This window comes from Cyprinodon variegatus, unplaced genomic scaffold (genome assembly GCF_000732505.1).
Source record: "Cyprinodon variegatus isolate N-32 unplaced genomic scaffold, C_variegatus-1.0 Scaffold313, whole genome shotgun sequence".
In the NCBI taxonomy this organism is placed as follows: domain Eukaryota; kingdom Metazoa; phylum Chordata; class Actinopteri; order Cyprinodontiformes; family Cyprinodontidae; genus Cyprinodon; species Cyprinodon variegatus.
Genome location: NW_015150766.1, coordinates 22,737 through 43,529, shown reverse-complemented (window position 1 = coordinate 43,529; position 20,793 = coordinate 22,737). Strand labels below are relative to the sequence as shown.

The following is a 20,793-nucleotide window of genomic DNA, read 5'->3' as shown; positions in this document are numbered from 1 at the left end:
AAAGAAAGAAAGAAAGAAAGTGTTTTACACAACATGAAAAATGAACGCAGCTATTTTCAGCAATAAAAACTATAAATAACTTTCTGTGGCTCGTTACTTTTTTAACATAACATTTATCAACCAAACAGATTTCTAGAGGATTGGGTAAGGTCTAGCTACATGCACTATTTAAATACATTCTCATTTTGAATGCTTTAGTCTGCCATCTCCACCACAGAGAGCTGAAGCCGCTGATTTAAAGTCTTTAAACTGGAACATAATGCTGCATGTATCCTTCCAGTCCAAAGCTCCAGCCTGAAGGTTCAGGGTAATATTAACATTTCTACATCCCTATCCGAACTCTTCAGGAATCATTTCCTTCTGTTACTTTCATACACAGTGGAAATCAAGAGGGAATAAGGTGAGTAGAAAAAGAAGAAAAAAGACGTTTTAAAGAAGGAAATACTCTGTACTATGTTTGTGTTTCTTCATCATCCTGCTTTAAAAAACAGAATAACAGGTTATTCAGATGATGTGAAACAGTTCTCTAGTATAAATGTAGCAACACATAAGCAAATCCTTGAAACAAACACAACTCCATTAAAAAAAAACAGCAGGAGATGAGAGTGTAGGAACAGGACAGAGAATCTAAACATGCCAATAATTTCACAATGCAACACCTGAAATGACCGCGGTCAAAAAATACATATTTTGAACATAAAATAAGAGTGGAGGCTTCTTATTTGGAGCAATGGTTCCAAATAAAGTGAGATCAGAATAGCTTTTTGGTTTATTATATACAAAAGAGATTGAAACACTAAGGCAAAAATATATGACAGCTGGTTGCTTTTATTACAGATAAACTTCGGAAAGTTTCAAAAGTCATTCTGATAAATTGGTGAAACTTATGAATTGGATCATTAATGATAGATATATCGACAAACAATGGTTAAAGCTTAAAGACATTATCAATTATATGCCAGACTCTGAAATCAAAGAGCTAAATCTTAGAGTCCTGTTGCCTTTCCAACTAATATCTCCAAAGAAATCTAGAAATTTATTAATTTAACTGAAATTTTCAGAGCAACAGCTTGCAACACTAATGAAACCTGAGCTTATTTCACCATTTTTGCACATATTAGAGATAGATGTTAAAAATAATATAGACAGAGTAAAGAAACTTCACTTTTAAATAAAAAGAAAAACAGCGTAAACAGAGAATCAGAGTCAAAGCCATAAATATTCCTCAACATCTTTACATTATCTCCTGCTTAATCGAGCTGGAGGCATCAGTATGCATCTCCTGCTTTATATCTTACCGTCTGCTCTTAGAACGTATCGTGATTCACTTTCAAGTGCACTCAAGATCAGCTCCTGCAGAGCAATGATGTGTTTAATTTATTTTGGTGAACTCGCAGAGTCCATTCATTTTTTAAACACCGTTCTAGGCAGCTGGCTATAAAAAGGCACTGCGGACCCAAGAAGCATGAATAAATGAGGTTCTTGTGCTAAAAGCGACCGGAGAAGACACGCAGGAGGTGACTGAGCGCAAGAAAAAAAGAGAGGAGATAAAGCAAAAGATGAGAATTTTATTCTCTTATGAAAAGCAGACTTGAACGCAGACAGGAAGGCCTCCGGTCCATATGACTGGAATGTTCAGCAACTGCTGTGCAGAGCATGAAAACATGAAATGCTCATGAATTTAACATGACGATGCACAATCATTGCACACATTCATGGATGTAAATTCAAGGCACACAGTTTAAATGTCATCACCGGAGCTCAGGGCTCCTCCAAACTGTGCAACATTAATACCAAACCTACCGGGAAAGACAGAGCTGCTGCTGAACACTTTCCTCCAATCATTATCACAGATATATTAAACAGAAGGGGGAAATATCCTTGGCATAACAACAGATTAAAATGAATGTGTTATTTTAAAGATCTGGATTAAACATAATCTGCTTCTTCTAAAAAGCAGAAGGATGCACACAATGTGTTACACTGGGGTGTTTAAAATCATTTGTGAGCCTCTTTTACAAACAATTTTTTGGAAATAATATGTTTATGTGTAAAACAAGATGCAGCATAAATCAGCCAGGGATCGGCTGACGTTTGAAAGGTTCAACACAGCAAGAGAAAGCAGTTGGGAATTTACGAATGGGAAAAATGTTTGGGCATGGCTGTAAATGTCATCACCTTGTTTACTGAATTGTGAAATGCCTGCAGAGATGTGCAGAGGGTCTGTGATGTCAAACACGTGAATTATTCATTCAGATTGCTGATTTTCTAATGATTCCTCAAGTTGTCATACATTTTAATCTCTTAAGAATAGTAGATGATGATTATACAGATACAATCCTTCCACTGAGTGTCTTTCCTGTTTGCTTCAGCTGCAGCTGAAACATTTTTCCACTCTAATCCTCTTTCAGTCATAAATTAATCCTGTTTATAGCGGCAGGTGTTGGTAAAATGTTATACGTCTGATATAACCCATCACAGGTTTCCTCTCTAACCCATGGTGTCAAAGTATGAAGTTCCTCTCTGTCTCTATTTCTGGTTCTTCCTGATTGGTTGCAATAAAATTGTCCTCCTCCTGGATCATCTACTGATTTGAAATGAGTGGCGCAGCCATATCTGTCACAGTAAAGGGACATGCTGTCGACTCACAGGAATCTCAGGGAAAAAAAGGGTCTTCATAATTAAAACCTGCATGCATCAAAACAAGACAACCCTGAAGCGGGATTCTTAAATAGCACTTTGATCTCTTCTTCATTGGATGATTTGGCAGAAGTTAAATTCCTGCAATAACTGCTTGGTAATATTCTGACTGGAGGCTGTTTTTCTTACACGTCTGCTTAATTTAGATGCAGCCACTGAAATCGTACTTGTCTTAGAACTATTGAAGCTGAGAACAATATTTCTATTAATTTATTTCTTTATTTTTGGGGTTTAGACAACTTCAATAAATTCCAAAAGTGTTCATAAGTTTTAAACTGACTTTTATTTAACATTTTGTCACATTATGACTCTAAACAGATAACACAAATATGAATATCTAGGGAATTTAAAAAACACACCAACTCAAAGTATTCCAACCATGAAATAAAAGGAAAATCAAAAATCTTTAATCAAAATCTGAAAAATGTGTTGCCTTTGAATGAGGTATAAGTACAGTATGCAGTTTTAAGCGTATGCGTTTCTCTGTCAGGTTTCTCACAGCAGTCTGTACAGGTAGGCTCAGCTATCCACAGGAAATGATTACAGCGCTCTATATCCTGCAGACATCACAGCATCAAAGCCACTCTGTTGTTGCTCTACTTTCTGAAGGCCATGCTGCTCAAGGGAACGTCGTACAGACAACAAAGATAAATTGGACTAAAATAGTTGCACACATGGCTGTATGCTAATTCCTGTACTCAGGCAGTAAAGATTCATATCTACACACACTCCTGTTCTGGTGCATTAACACTGGCAAGGAATTAAACAACTAGTAGATGTTCTGAAATTATAACTCCAAGATGAAAACAAACTACCTGCTGTTTAAAAGATAGAGATAAATGTTACAGCTTATTTTTTTTTATTCTGTAAGACCAGCCAGATACTCAAAATGTGGTGCTGTATGGAAATAAAAAGAATAAAGAAAACAAAACACTAGTAATTTGAGTTAATTAGAATTAGACTTAGACAACTTTTATCGTCATTTTGTATATACACAGTGTATACAAAATTATTTTTAGACAGTATATAACAGTGTATATCGCTTTTCGGACAGTAAATGAACATTTCCATTACATAAAGTGCAACAGTGATCCAATGTAAACATTGTGGAAGAAAAAAACATGGTGCAAAAAGCATTGATATGAAAGTTCAGAGCACTAATATGTATGGTGCAAATATGCAGAATTTTGGTTAGTTGCTATCAGTGTGATGCGGAGTCTGTGACATGATTTATTGTTCTTCAACGATTCAGCAGTCTGATGGCGGTAGGGAAGAAACTGTTGCAGAATCTATTGAATCTGCATTGAATGCTGCACAGCCTCTTCCCGGAGGGCAGCAGGGAGAACAGTCCATGGCGGGACTGTGAGAGGTCATTGATGATGCTACGGGCTTTGGAGATGCAGCCCTGGGATGAAATGTCTTTAATGGAGGGAAGAGGAGCACTGATGGTCTTCTCTGCTCTCCTCCCCACTCTTTTCACCTTCTTACAGTCTGAGTCGCTGCAGCCTCCACACCACACGGAGACAGCTGGTCAGAACGCTCTCTATGGTGCTTCTGTAGAAGGTGGTGAGTGGGTGGGGAGAGGTGGACTCTCCTCATCCTCCGCAGGAAGTACATGCGCTTTTGTAGATCAGATGCTGTGGGATGATGGTGTTGAAAGCTGATCTGAAGTCAAGGAATAGCATCCGAACGTGGGCGCTCTTCTCCTCCAGGTGTGCCAGGCTCAGGTGGAGAACAGAGGAGATGCCATCTTCAGTAGAGCTGTTCCATCAGTAGGCCAACTGGAATCGGTCGAAAGATGGGGGGCAGACTGGAGTCGATGTGTTCTTTAACCAGCTTTTCGGAGCACTTCATCATGATTGGATTCAGTGTGATTGAGTGAGTGAGGTGACCTGAGGTTTCTTTGGGACCGGAATGTTGGTGGCAGACTTGAAGCATGCTGGCACTATGGATTGGTCCAGCAAGGTGTTAAAAATGTTTGTGAGGACACCGGCCAGCTGACACACTCATGCACACGGGTGCACACTCATTGTACACCCGCCCAGAGTGGCTGTATAAGAGTCCAGAAACCACATTTTGTGACCGAATCCCCGGCACTGGTGGTCGTAGATGCAGGATCTATGCCTAGATTTTAGCGTTCTAATCAGCGAATTTTGTGTATTTGTCTGGAGCTGTAATAGGCCACTGCCTTCAGGCTCAGCCATCTTAAAAAAGGTATTTGGAATTGGTGGCAAAGTAGTAATAGCATACAAAAACTAACAAAACATAAAATAAGTCACTTTTGTCCAGGCCTATTTTGTCAAATGTGTTTAAAAACAACAAAAAATACTGTATAAAAAAGAGCAGCGGTACAAAACAAGTGGTGCGATCTTAAAAACGTAAAACTCTGAGGGCAAAGATTCATGATGTGTGAAGCTGCCGCGTAATTCAGACAAGTTGTTAGAGGAGCAACTTAATGAGTCACTGCAGCTTGCTTCCAGGGTCACTAAGTCCTTCACTGTCGAAAACAAGCTCTGCCTGATTCTGTTGAGGCTTGCAAATGGGATGCATGGTCACTAGAAGGCATTGAAACATTATTTTAAACAGACAGAGAACCAAGAAAGTTATTTACTTAAAAAAAGAAGATCCAAAAAATCATTCTTATCTTGCTTATTCTCACTGCAAGCATTATGCAAATATATTGTACATTTAAATGGACCGACACAAAAAGCAAGAAAAAACCTTAAAGTTAATGGCAAATAGAGCACCTACATCCCATTTCTCATTGGGTTTAATATGCTGTCAAGCCATCTGTTGATTTATTAAAAGCCTAAAATGTTTTAGAAGAGCTAACCATAAGGGGTGTGTTTATGAAGATATTTGATAAACTTCTGCTGCAAGCTCCTCGCTAATTCACCTTAAAGCATTTAAGGGAGTTAAAGTCAGGAATCTTACATTTTTGATGTGGAAAACTATTCAAATATTTAGTGCAACAGGACATGGAGTCAAAAAGGGGTCAAAATGTTTGTAAACTTCTAAATCTTAGTTTAAACTGAAAAAAAAAAAAAAAATAGAAGTTGGTATATTGAATTCCTGCAAAGCAATAATTGATGCAATCTGCTGGGTTTCCGATGATAGAATATTTTAAATCCAATTAAAAATATAACTTTGATTAAAAACTGGGCTAAAATAAAATCCATATCCTTGATTCTGACTGATTTGACTAAATTGACGTTTTAGTGATTTGCCTGTAAAGACACAAAAGAACATTTCCCAGGACTAAAATCTATAGAAATCTATAGAAAGTAAGCTGTTCTGTTGTAGCACACTTGGATCTCATGCGTCCTTAGGCCTCACCGGATGCCCCATGGCAGCGCTCCTGCTGTCTCTCTGCTGCTCTAGAGACAAGTCTCATACTTTCTACCACGAAATACAGCACAATGCAGTTGGTGACGTACAGGTAGAGGACATTTGTAGATCTGTAGCTACTCACAGAAGAAAGGTGACCTCTGTGCAACATGCAGGTCTGCACACACTGACATAATTATGTGGTTTTCTATGACCTATAGCTGCAGTTGCCATCATTCCCAATTCTGGAATACTTTCTGTCCTATTTACTCCTGAGAGCAACCTATTCTTTCACGAATGTTTGTAGAAGCAGCCATGGAGTGGCCATGAAGTTTAATCTCTACGAGTAGCAGTCTGGGTTCATCTGCTTCTAATTGTGTGCAATCTAAGTATCTAACTGTCTTTTCCCAAATTCCCTTGGTAAATCCTTCCTATCTGCAACTCTGTTTAAAAAAATCATGAACTCAAAATTTAGTTGGTTGTAAAGAAAGAAACATTTACATTGACTAAGTTGCATTAAGTTTTTTGTATTGTTTTTGCAGAATTTGTGGGTGAAGAAAAACAGAAAGGCTCTTTGTGTCCCGTGGCCGCCTGCTTACGAGTAAACAGTGAAATCTCCGGGCAGAACAACTGACACCATAAATGGTTTGTCTCTTTACTAAAGTCCCTCACAAAATGTTCTCTGTTTTAGTAGATGCCGCTCGGCTGGGGAGCAGCCAGAAATGTGGCGCATTGAAACTTCTTCTGTATGCCAGCAAATGTGTTTGTTTGTCTTTGTGAGAGCTGCATAAAACATCAAAGCCACATGAATGGAGAAAGAGGAAGAACAGCTGACACCTGAAAGATTCATAAGTGCTAAAGCAACATGACAGAGTCTCTGCTAATCCTGAACTTAGACTGAAAATTGGATAAACTGTGTTAAAATGTCTCTACAGTCCAAGCTTAGGGGCAAATAGCACATTAGCACTTCTTAATTAACATATTCATTTCTGCGGCAAACAACAATCTCCATTAAAGTGACTCCAGCAATAGCAGAATGAGTTCCTGCAGCTGTGGATGTAAAAATACTGCACATATTGCTGGTGTCAGCTGTTATCACTCTGCAGAAACCTCCCTGAACCTCAGAAACCTCCAGTGCCTTAAGTACACACAAGCAAAAATAAGATGATAGATGGCTCCCAAAGTATTTTCCACCTTGCGTTAGGATCCAGCCCCACTTTATTTGCAGCAATAACATCTGTGAGTCTATTTTCCATCTAGAGATTTACATCTTTGCCCATTTTTCTTTTTTAAACTACTGCAGACTGTAATTTCTTAGTGGATCATTTCTGCAGGCAGCTAGTAGCTCTGGATTTTTATCACACTTTGTTTATCTTTATTTACATTTCAGATTTTTTTTTTTTTATAAAATGCAGTATTTCAACCTTTGTGGGATGCATGAAATGTCTCTGATATGTGAGCTGATCCATCAGTTCAGCATTAAAGTTTAAATGTTCCTCTCATGTTTAAGTGCAAAAACTTAAAGAATATAAACCATCATGCTTTTTGGTGGCCAGTAATGTAAGCGTTCTGCATGCTAAACCTGTATGTGGTGCTGAGCTGTGGAAAAAAGCAGAGGTGGTGAGAGCAGCATGGAAAACTCTGGAGAGGGTAAGAAATGTGTCATTGCTGACAGCTGACTTTCACACAGCCAGTCTGCTTTAATACTAACAGTTATAAAACAAAGCAAATGGGTCAATTGCAGAGAAGAAGTCTAAAAATAACCGTCCCTGAATGAACCAGGGTCCAGGTCTGCAAATCATGCTGGATCATTTCTGGAGCCACGACAGGGGAAAAAAACCCTCCCAAAACGTGAACACAGAACTGAACTGTGCTGCGAGCAATGATGTGTGCAACAGTCTGACAAAGTAACCATAATCAATGATGGACATGATCCTGCAGATCAATCTCAGAGGACTCTTCAATCCGTGCACGCTTTGGAACCGCTGTAGGACACAGATGTTAACTATAAGTTAGAGAAAACTGTTTTTAGAGCCTCCACTCACATGCATGCAGTGTCACATGCTCCCAGTTTACTCTGTTGGATCTACGCTACTGCATGTTAATCTGTTGGCATGACAACTAGAGTGGGATATTTGCTTGGCCTAGAAAATATGGCTTTGCAGAAAAGATGAATGAGCAGCGAGACATGAATAAAAGACAGCCTCAGACAGCACACCCTAATTACAGACTCTGTTTGCAGTAAGACTGCACATTGTCCTTTTCTCTCTGAATAGCCATCTCTGGATGCAGCACCTTAGTGTGGATGGGTGCATCCCACCCCATACATCAGAAAACGTTAATACTTTAGAGGTTATCTGGGATAGCCAAAAAGTACAAGAGCAATTTTGGCTGCCATAAAAACAGATCCTAATTTATAGTTTTCATTATGGCTGAAAGCTTTCGAACACGGTGCACAGACTTTAGGAGCTTTCTCACCTCCCATGTGACAGTAAATGACTTAGTCTATCAGCATATCAGCTTTCAGTTTAAAATGATTTCCCAAAAAACTGAACAAAAAAGAATTTAAATTTTAAATAGTTTTTCAAATAATCCCAGTTCAGTATGGAATAATTACCAGTTTATGTGGTTATATGTAAGGCTTTAAATTGGATAGGTAATAAAATCCAAACTATTATGAAAACACTAAAATAATAATTTAATTTGGCACTGAAGTATAAACTGAGAAACAGATACCAGCTTCATCAGCAACTTTTATAGGTGAAAGTCCACATGCGCAAGAAATACTCCTACGAGCAGATTCACAGACGCTCATAAACTACTCCTCACATGAACATTTAACAAGTTACATGCACAAACAGAGTACCACGGGGCCCCAATATATCGCATACATCAGTGCTTGTTCCTTCTCTTTGCAGGTGAGGTTTGATTTAAATGCACTCAAAGCCTCCCTCCTCCTCACGTGTGGACCTGTTTCTGCTAAAATTTTGAAACTTTGAAGGCGTTACCTATCGGATAAAGCTTCCCGATGGTTACTTTGGCTACTTTTCAGGAAATCCTACCTCTTGAGGCTGTACTCTTCTTGCCTCTTCCTAGTAGTAAAGCAACTTCAGGCAAACCGCTTCTCTTCTAGAGATGGAAGTTGGTAAATAAAGTCAACATTAGATATAAGATTTTCTAGATGAATATTAGGTTCTGACTGGCTGTAGGGCATTAAAAATGGTTAAAGGAAATCTAGAAAAAAAAGCTTAGGTCATATATCCCTTGGTACTTTATTGGCACTTGTAACATGTTAAACATGCGTGAGACGTTATGTAGTTTATAAGCCTCTGTATGACGTAAAGCTGCTCATAGGAGTATTTCTGGCATGTGTGGACCTTTGGCAGACTGCTGATGCCATACTCCTGATCTATTTTCCAAACATATTGTCACATTGACAAACACATATCCCTACATCGTTTTATGTAGTCCAAACTAATCCCTTCATTTAAAAAAAAGAAAGACAAAAAGATGTTCATCTCTGTTTGTACCTCTGTGGTTATTATCAGCCCAGCTTTCTTTCTGTTTGTGTGACTTTGCAAAGATATTCAAATCCCCTGATGTAACAGAAGCATCAGCAGACATGCAGTAACACAAGGTCACTGGGTCCCTGACTAGTTAACTGCTGCCCCATAAAAACAAGGGACTTATTTGTGAAATCCAAGAGACTGGTGATTAGAAAATAAACAAGGGTTTTTTTTATTTTTTTTTAACTGCAAATGAATGAACTATCCCACGTGTGTTGTAGAACTCAGAAATACTCTGCTGGGTCAAAGTCTCTGCAGGACATTAGCAGGCTTTTACATTTTGGCAGCTTTGCCCAAATTGTTGCTTTTCTGCACTTTTATAAATCTATTTCTATCTTTCTCTTAGTCTTGACCGTATAAAAAGTCCTGATCTGAGACTGTTACCAACTTGTTTGATTGCACAGATTATTTATCTGATTTTTCTGGTGCATTTTTTTTAAAGTTTGCCCATCTTTGGCTTTATAAGAACAGATACTCTCAGAAATGTTTGCACCCCTATAATGGGAAATAAACCATGATGAATCATTTTAAAACATTAATTAAACTGTGTTATACGTTACCCAGCTGAAAAGCAGGACTATTTTTTTTTATTTTTTATTTTTTTTTTATTTATTTATTATTTTGAACTTTTACGGAATGTGTTATACATTCTGTTAACTTTTAATGATAATAAAAACAGAAGTCTTCCAAATTCCTCCAATAGTTTATCATCAAGGCTTTAACCATTAAATAATTATTCAATTATTAAAATAATTGTCAACTAAATTTGTAATCAAGTCATTGTTAACTGCAATCTAAAATCTGGTAAGTTAACCTTACTGAAATGAATCTTGGAAACGGATTGCCTTGAAAAATATAAAGATTACTGCAAGTTTTATATTTTGTTCACTTAAGATCTACTTGTTCAGTGTACTGAAGACTTTTTTGTATGAACTTTTCGTAAAGCTTAATTAACTCAGCCCTGTGTATCAATTTCAGTGAAGAAGCAAAAAGAAAGCCATTAATTTTCAGGAAGCCTTTTGTTTGGATGGCCAAGTGCTCTCCAGATGTCTTTATGCAATCACTTTGATACGCTTGTATTCTTTTAATTGTTAACACTTTCACAAGTTACAGATCCCATCACTCATGTTCTTCCAACTTGGCAATACAGTTACGTTTAATCCATCAATTTCCCATCTCATCTCAGACGTCCCACCTTTAAACCATGGACCGAATTTAGATATTTAGAATTATCAAGCATTTTCTGTCCAACACAACACATATGTAGGATGAGTAAAAACATCAAGTTGATGAAAAGTTCACTTATAGTCTTTCATTAAACTGTGTTAAATTAAATGTTGTATTTGAAAGTATTTTTTTAGTTTTTGTATCGTAGATTAAATATTCAGCTTTACCGAGGGCAAATTCTGTCAAACTAAAATGCTTATAAAAATAAAGCATCTTTTGCTATGTAATTAGAAATCAATTAATCTAAAGATCAAGAAAAGAAAAAAAAATTACTAGTTTTAGCCTTTTAACTAGACAGGGTTTACCAAAAAATATGGCAGTGAATCAAGGTGGGGGTAGCATCATGCTGTGAAGTTGTTACATATTATCATAAAACTGATGTTTTTAATGGACAAAGATATGAAATATAAGAGGACCTGCTGGGACGCTGAAGATGAAGAGGCATTTCACCTTTTAGTTCAACCATTAGTCTTATCCAAAATGAATAAATGTGTTGAAATGAAGTGGACGTAAACATCCTGTGGGGATGCCATGCTGGCAGACTTGTTCTGGGGGTTTATTGGTGATAATGCTCTGCCCCCAACATTCCTTCTGTTGACCTGTGCACAATGGAAATCACAGTAATGGTTTGAAATGATTTATTCTGGTTTATCTAGGCCTGAGTTTTTATCTGAGGTCTATATTTTATACATTTTGAAGTAGACTTCACAAACTACAATATGTATCCCACATATGTAATACGTATGCAGCACAGTTCAATAATTGAATAATTGTTTGTGTGCTTCTTAAGGTTGCCTTGCAGACAGAAACAGGAAGTCTGTTGATGGTTTAACCGTTTAATAACCATTGAGAAAAATATCCTTTGATTGCACAATGCCCACTGGGGAGTTTATTTCCATCCAGCTCATTTAGGGTAACAACAGAGGACGCTGATCTGCCTGTAGAACCTTTTTATTTATGGCTAACCAGAGAATAAGCATTATTTTGTCAAAACAATCTATGTGCAAATCTTTTTTTAACAAATTATTGAAAAACAATACTTTAAAGGGGTTATAGAATGATTATATAGGGTATTTGATGCTGGTCCTTAAGGTCTCTGAATAGGGTGTGTATCATTGGTGGGGCTGAAAATGGCATATTTGCTGTTCTATGAGCTCTAATGCAAGCCTGGTTATAAGCCCTAGAATGAAACGACAGGTTTTCTTCCTTTTATGGTATGTTCATGAATATTTAGATGAGCTGTGCGCTGATTGGTTGGTTTACAATGAGCAAAGCTGCTGAGCAAAGAAGCATCATAGCAACAAGCACTCACTCACTGAAACATCAAAATTGTTGATGTTAGGGTGACCAGACTTCCTCTTTTTCCCGGACATGTCCTACTTTTCATACCTAAAAAAATTACCGGCGGGAATTTTAAAATCGTATGGGATTTTGGTTGACTAACCCCCCGCTCTGACCCGCACCGTGCTCCGTACATACACACTTCATTATTCTTCACCTTCACTAGATGTGGACATACTTTTGAATATTCTGCTGTAAAATGAGTCTTGTATTTTTGTTTTTTACTGGAGGATTCAACCTATTTCACAAGATACATAACTTTGAGTGGTAACTAGGTGACTGTCAGAGAGTAAACCGAAACTTATTGGCTTATTTTTCTGACTAATCCAATCAGCGCTCTGACAATCAGTCGCCTGGAACGGTTGTTGAACAGAGCATCACTTTGGAAAGATACGTTGCACACATTTCACAAGTAACCTCCTCCTCACACCCCGCTCTCTCTTGTTGTGCCTGCGCAACTGGTGGCTGATGGCTCTCTGCTGAGGTCTGGTCCAGTCAGCGGCCCAACAGTCGACGCTTCATACCCCCCTCCCTTGGGCCATTGAACCAGTGGACTGGTCTGGATGTCAGTTTCAGGGGGTGACAAAAGTACAGGCCAGAACCAAATAAGGCAACATCCCCGAATTGACGTCAATTCGGTGCTTCGTTTGAATTTGCCCGTTTTATTAGGGAGGGTTTAGAATTGTGAGCAGTGAAAGGAGTTGTCAATGGGGTTTGAACTTCTCTGTTCGTCCATTTCACCCACTGAACTATCGTTATTCATCTATGACAAGCTAAACTTGGCTTTGCATTCTATGACTCCTTTAAAGAAACTTTAAAGTATATATTTTTTCCAAAGTATTGTCTGGTTTATTTTCACGCCCAGACATTCCTCTGGTTTGTTGCCTATTTTTTTTTTTATCTCCGCCTAATTATATTTCAACACGATGTTTCATTTCATTTCTACAATGTCAGGCTGGACTCCTCTGTCCAACCGAAGCAGTGAGGTGGGATCCAACTATAATTTGCAGAAATTAGAGACACACAAGACACTTCAAAATACATGACAGGTGAAAAGAGAGAAGGTGCATGTTCATGTGGAAAATAGTAAAAAAAATAGTAAGCAGGAGCATTATGGGAGCAGTAAAGTTGGGCTGTTTTTAAAGAAGGTAAAAAAAAAAAAGTGGAGACACCCTAAGGCCTGGTTTCGCTCTGGGAGGCCATTTAACTACTTTTTTTATTGTAGTACTAAAACACTGCCACACACAGTGCAGACAATTCACATATGAGCCATTTTACAGCTCAACGTTTTCCGAGAACCATTAGACTGAGTGCTTTCCTTCAAACACCACACTCAGATGTTGGTGGATTATACAGACATACAGACAGAATTCTGTATCTGATCCATCCTGCTCAACAAAAACTTCCCAGTTTGGACATGGTGACACTTCTGCTTGTGCTACGAAACAACGGCCAGTGAATGGAAGGTTGGACATTCACAGCAACCTTCATTTCTAATCTGTCAGGTCTCCTCTGGGAATCCAAGAAAACCAAAAGCCTCCCCTCTCATCCTAAAACATAATCCCAGGGCAATAACTCACTTTAAATCGCCTCTTGAGTTAAAGTCAAAAGCTTTTAAGGTGAGCATGCAGAGAAGGCTGCAGAGGGCGATATCCCAAGACGAAAGAGAAGGCAGGCGCTCGCTCCTTGAAGTGCTTTGACAGGGGAACCAAGGTGAAACATTTCTACATGGATATGCTCACTCATGCACAAATTGACTGTATCCTCACATATGAAGCCATGTTTGTGGCATTTTGATCTGCCCAGCCTTCACTGAGGAATTTGACCTCTTCACCCTGAAGCAGAGCCTGAACTGGGAGGATGAATCCACTGTTTTTCACATAAACCATAACCCAGAGCAGACTCCCTGCAACCTACTCCTTCACCAGCAGACGAAATGAGACCCTGGAATTCCCACACCGGAGAACTCCCCCCCCCCCAAAAAAAAAAAAAAAAACAACAACAACAACACAATAACTACATTAAAATAAAATTCAATTATTTAATTAGAATTCTATACCATGCAAATTCTTAATTTACTCCAATTTCATTCAATCTTTGGGGAAAGAAGGTTAGTGTTACTGGGAGAGTCCCAGTATGGCGTTCTGTACATACATCCAGCGTATGTTTAGCTGGGGTTGATTGGATTGCCCAGCACTGGTTGTCATGGTTTTCAAGCTATCATGTGGTGATCCTGTGGTAACCATGACGCCCATGGCTGGTGAAAATTTCCCAGCATTCCCTCAAAGCTTCTTTCCAAGACATATGGCACACCCAAAAACCACGAATAAAATCTATTTTATTTCATGCGGTCAAACCATCATCCTTTTTCTTCCTTAATTTCACCTCCTCCTCTTTAACTCAGGGTCATATAAACCTCTTCTTCCATATTTCCCATCAGCTTTCTCCCCATTCATCCCCCTCCCCCCTCCTCTCTCTCATTTCATTTCCATCATCTGTTATTCTCAATCTCCCTCTCATTTGAATTCTCTGGAGATTTTTTATTCTGTCAGATTTATTTTTATCAACTCATAATCCTATGCAAAAAAATCAACAAAAACATGCCAAAGTACTAACAGTGTTAGAGTGAGGTTTTAATATCTGATATTCCAATGTGTAAAATCTGTCTGTGGAGCTCATTATTACTTACATAATATAAGCAGAGGAGATCAAATGAGATGTTAACCTTAAACTTTGCAGCAGAACCCCTCTCACATCAGTAAAAAGACACATCATTGTCTATGATGTGGCTTCTGAGAGCAAAGACAATGTTTTTATATTGTATTTATCTTGGTTTAATCAATTTTGCAATAGTAAAACCCGCATTTTCACCATTTCCAATTGAATCTATAGTAAGAAAAATTACCCAAAGTGCATATTAATGTTCTGTTTAGGGCTGCAACTAACGATTATTTAGCAAATTGATTAATTGATTAATTTTTTGAATAACTGATTAATAATCGGATTGCCGAAGGTTCCTTAAAGAAGATGTTTTACGAAATCAAACAAGTAAAACGTTTCTACTTGAGGAGTTCTGGATGCAGCATATTAAGAGATGCAACTTTTTTCATCTTAAATGCAAAATGTATATAATATTTTTTTTTTTACAATTTTAATATAATTTCTTACAGTCCCTATACTCCACTTAATGATTAATCGAATATAGTACTTAATACTAAATTAGTTGACGATTATTTCAATAATTGATTAATCCGATTAACTGTTTTAAGCCTCGTTATGTTACTTCTTTATGTTGTTCTTCAAAAGTTTTGGATGATTGGAAACTCAGTTTTTAGGCTTATTTCAGCTTTATAAGCAGATCAACACCAACAGCAAGGATACATGTGTTATTTTAAATGTTTAAACCATAAACATAAAGGATAGAAAACTATGTTATAGTACTGTTGCATTATGAATAGCTTAGAGCTTCTGAAAATTCAAAAATACAGCTTCTTAAAGGATTAGCATGTTATATAAGACAAAAGGCTTGTATATACAGTTATATGATCAACTGAACTACTCAATAATGGGGGAACTTGCTCTTCATTGGCACCCACTAAAAATGAGAAAAGTCGTTGCTAAAGACATAACTCTTGCAAACACTGCTGTATGCAAAAAATATCAAAGTTAGGTGGAAGAAAACAGTGCAGCAGCAATAGGGATTAGAAGGTCTTTAGTTAGCTTTTGGCTATAACCAACTTACCCAGACATAAACACTTGAAATATATCATGCATGTGATAAATCTAATCAAAATTAGTATAAGAATCTATCTGTTTCATATTGATCCAATTAAATAATAATGTCCAACACCTTCTTATGTTTACAGATAGAAATATGAATGACCTCTTTGAATAAAAATTTTACAACCTTGTGTGATCTGAAAACTGCACATGGACCCACATCCATGTGCATTAAAGCATCATGTGTATCCATTGCATTAAATCGGATTTGCTAAACGCGATTGCTTGAATTAGTTTCCTGGACACATCGGATTTATAATTTCCAAAGAGGCACATAAATATTCCTGAATGTCTAAACAAAGAACATTGTGTAGGTGCAGCGAGTAGTGTGCAGCCGTTGGCCATGTGTTCAAAGAGGGCCCATCGCTGATTTATACTCAGCAAATAGAACCTTATTCTCCTGATCTGGGACGGATCGCATAAATGTTTGGTATCAAGTTAAAGAAAGGTGTTCTGCTTTTAAATCCAAGAGTATATTCATATTCCCTCCTTAGGAGTCATTAATCATTTCGTAGAAAGTTTTCCTCCTTTTCTTGGTACATGGTTCAGCTTTGACTTCAGTGTTATATCAGGGATCTCTGCCATGCTGTAATAGTGACACGCTTTAACCTAAAATAGCTGCTTTACCAGCAATGAGGCCTGTCCAGCCTAAAAGCAGCTTAGTGGGGAAAAACTCTGAGTCCCTTAAAGCTGCGCTAATCAGAGCTGTTAGAGGAGGAATTGTCAAATATATTTCATATTGGATTACAAGGACATCCCAAGCTCTCATTGCAAAGGGTTGAATTTCTTTGTTTGTTTATCCCTAAATCAATCAAAACTATGAATTCACAAAATTTTTGTTCACCTATAACCCTTTCCCCTCAATTGCACCTTTGTGCACTTTTTTGTAGTTTTATAAAAGTAGATAGTAACATTTGCTTAGATGCATGAATCTGCATAATTCCTTCATTTCCTTTTAGATTTAAAACTCGCTCAATTGTTGTCGGTTTGTCACTTAATGTCAGAACTGGAAGGTCAGACCTTGCAGAAAAATGGAATTTAGTCTGATTAGTAACACCATTGTTTATTTCCTGTATCCCAGAGCTTAGCTTAGTGCAACACCTGACTGCAACAGCTCCATCCAGAACAATCATATCCCACCAAGACAAAGAGAGGGGAAGCTGTTGCTGATCTGAGCATGCGTCTTCAGCAACCACAAGAGCATGACGCCAGCCGTTGGCTGACGGATGCAACAAGCCACCCTGAACACTTCCAGTTTTGATTGGAGAGAAAGAATGACAACAGAAGAGACAGAAGTAGACACAGAGAGAACAAAAGAGCCCCACAGGCTCCCAAATAGACGACTACATGTCCATTAATGGCAAATCTCAATCAATTGCAGCAATATCAGCTTATCTGTTGTGGACTTGTCCAGCCTCTTTGCAGGCAATCAATGCCCCCTAGTTCTCTCAATGCCCTAACACTTTTCTGCACAGCTAGCTAATACATTATAACATCCAGCCCCATCCCCCTGCAAGGGCAGTCAGGCACTCAGAGCAGCACTCACCACGTACAGAACTGCCCTTATATGCTGCAGCAGCAGCTGGAGGATCTGTTGGGGAAAAAAACCCATCGTGTGGCATTAACTAAATTCTGTGTGCAACCGATAAGAGAGTTGCAGTGATGGAAGCCATGGGATTTCTCTTCAAGACATGACATTTTTCTCATCAAGCTTAAAACACCTTCCTTTGGTTGGAAAACCTACCTGACTTTGAACTCGGCGAGCTGCGGCTGCACACCAGGTTCAGCACAGTAGATCTGGGGGAAGTAGAATCGATGAGACTGAAGGTTGATGTCCATGGTGAATGATGCAAGCCTTAAGGTAAAGTCCTATTATATGCAAAACAATAAAAAATAAAGAGAGAACTAAACAGACAATCTTGTCTTTGTCTGTCCTGATATCTGTCGCCGACACTCCCAGTAAAGGTCGAAGTCAGGCAGGGAGATAACGATCACCTTCTCCACGAATGGTTGCAAAGGTTGGAGAATGCTACCGCCAAAAAGGCAACCCTTTCCTCTTCATCTCCTCCATGCACTGAACAAGCAGTCACCTCTGCTGTCTGGCACCAAAAAGGCACACTAACCTATTTCCCCACTAGCAGCTACACTATACTCAGCAGCTGTGTGAACGAGAACAAAGATAGCAGCTCTGAAACAGGCTGGCTCCCAAAGAGGTAAGAGGAGAAAATGCAGGATTTTAGTCACCAAATCATCCTTTAAAGGGGAAAGATGCAACCATAGGAGGAAAAAAAAGAGACAAAAAGAAGAATTTGGATGAAAGATTTTCCTGAAATACAAGGGCTCTCCTCAGCCACGTACAGAAGACTGAATGGAGAATGAGAGTCCTTTGGTTTTTATGCTTCAGAGGCAGAAGAAAGAAGAGGGTGGGGGAGTCAAAGAGATGGAGACCGAGAGAGAGAATCCCGGTGTTGTGAGGCGTTGCCCTCGTACTGCCTCTCCCCTCACTGTCTCATTGGATTACCTCCTCCCTTTCTGTGCCCCCCTCCCATCCTCCATCCCTTCTCTTCCCAGCTGTGACAGGAGGGAGATGGGCAACCAGCCCTGGAGGCTGCTAGCCCCCACCCCTCCTCCTGCTCCTCCCACTCTCGCCACCTGATTGGTCAGGGTGGGGATGCGTAAGCCCTGGTGGAGAGAAGGAACGAGGTTGAAGAGGACGAGCAACAGATTTTAATTCATCCGATGGGCCCTCTTTGCTTCCTCGCGTATTATTTGACGTGGCGTGCCAGGCTGGGGCGGAGCACGCACACACACACACACACACACACACACACACACACACACCAGCATCTATATAAACACAGTGATCCATCAGCTTATACTTGATGTTCATTAACCTAAAGTGACGCAGGTGGAGAGCGGAAAATAAACAAGTCCATCTGTTCTGCACATATTAAGTGTGAGCAGTGAAAGGATTGGTTAACTCTCCTTTATTATTAAAATGTGTTAAATAAATCAACAAAACCTTATAAAGTCAGCAGCAGTGTATGATGTAGATGTATTTGTGCATTTGATTCTCTTTGTTCCACTTTTTGGATAAATCTTCTGATTTAAATCACAGGCTCAACATTAAAAGCCGTTTACCAACAAATCCATCCCGTTTAAACTACAGAGCTGCTTTCTTCTCAGAAAGTAAACCGCTGGTGGGTTTCAGCTCCGCTCACGTCACTAACACGTATCTCGCTGATCAGCCGGAAAGAGTTTCCATTGATCATGTAGAATTGCTGGATGACACAGTTTGTCCTGAAATCGATGTGGACAACAGTGCAGTTTAGGGTTTTCCACTGGTCTCCACAGGGGTGCCCTTAAATTAAAATTAAAACTATTAGACTTAAAAATCTAGTAGAGAAACAAATATCTATCGCTTGTATTAAAACATAATAAAATTATAGTTTAACGTTTTTTTTTTTTGTGAAACTAAACTTTACTTTCCAGCTTCAGCTGGTTCATCTGTCTTCCTCTGTGTTTTGGAATCTGATGGCAAATCGCTTTGAACAGATTGAGAAGTCGTGGAGTTACTAGTAATGACTTGGCCACATTCACATCTTTATATTAATCATACATCAGAGAACCAAAAATATGGCAGATACGTGTCAGGTCTGTTTTGTTGCCTGACAACAACATTAGAGCGTTAGCTCTTGTGTTTAAATTGAGCTCAGACTGTCGTAAAGCATTGCTCTAGGCCGCATGGTGCATTGTTTAACAGATCCGACCCTCTCAGGTTACATCGGCGTGTTTTTGAGAAGGGCAGTTTGCTGTATACTGACCTGAACAATTATTTATTATACACCAAAGTTTGAATTTAAGGCTGGAGATAATGATAACGAGACACATTTGTGCTGAATTTTTGGTCATGTGCTGTATGCACGGTGAGTTCGAGTTTTGCTTAGTTGCTTAGTTCATGATGAAACAGGCTTCATTTGGAGGCAACCAGACTTCCGTAGGGCAATAGAGGAGTAAAAATGCAACATGGGAATTAGATCAAAACTGTTTTGATTACCCATATCTTTAAAGCATGGATAAAGCATAACATATTCATCCATTTTCCATCACGCTTTATCCCTGCTGGGGTCATGAAGGTTGCTGGTGCCTATCTCCAGCTGTCTACAGGCAAGAGGCCCTAATACACCCTGGACAGGTCACCAGTCCATTTTAGGGCAACACAGAGAAACACAGGACTAACAACCATTCATGCACACATTCACACCTAAGGAGAATTTAGAGACACCAATTAACCTAACAGTCATGTTTTTAGACTGTGGGAGGAAGTAGCAGTACCCAGAGAGAACCCATGCATGCTCAGGGAGAACACGCAAACTCCATGCAGAAAGACCCGGGCCGGAAATCAAACCCAGAACCTTCTTGCTGCAAGTTCTACCGCTACTGCATCACTAAGCAGCATAGCACATATATAAATTCATTGGGTTAGTGTTTTGCAAATAACATTCAAACCAAGATCCTGTCCAGGGCATCACTGAGCTCCTGCACAGTCTGAAATGCAACCTGGTAGTGTTGGATGTACATCCCAGAAATTGTTCATTTGATTTGCTGCTGGTTTTATATATATATATATATATATATATATATATATATATATATATATATATATATATATACACACCGGTATATAAATTCCTAAAGTCTTTTAGTAGTTGACATTTTGTTCCATTTGAAAGACCAAAAAGTTTAATTCTGTTGTAATTGTTAGAAACTCCTACAGTTAGACATGGGACTGATAATCTGCTCTCAAAATCTCCCACGCATCTTTTTTTAACCACATTACTGGATTCAGACC

At 38.7% G+C, this 20,793-nt stretch overlaps 1 protein-coding gene across 3 annotated transcripts in view; it reads right to left on the bottom strand.

Annotated features, from left to right (window-relative positions):
• Positions 1-20,793, bottom strand: part of LOC107090853 (ena/VASP-like protein) — a 40,877-nt gene that overhangs the window by 13,416 nt on the left and 6,668 nt on the right. For 2 of the 3 annotated variants that reach the window (XM_015384453.1, XM_015384454.1), the window contains exon 1: positions 17,686-18,490. The exons of the other annotated variant lie outside the window; for it this stretch is intronic. In XM_015384453.1, coding sequence (XP_015239939.1) covers positions 17,686-17,780 — 95 coding nt within the window. In that variant the 5' untranslated portion in view covers positions 17,781-18,490. Of the gene's footprint in view, positions 1-17,685; positions 18,491-20,793 lie in introns of those variants that run through there. 3 annotated transcript variants of the gene reach the window in all.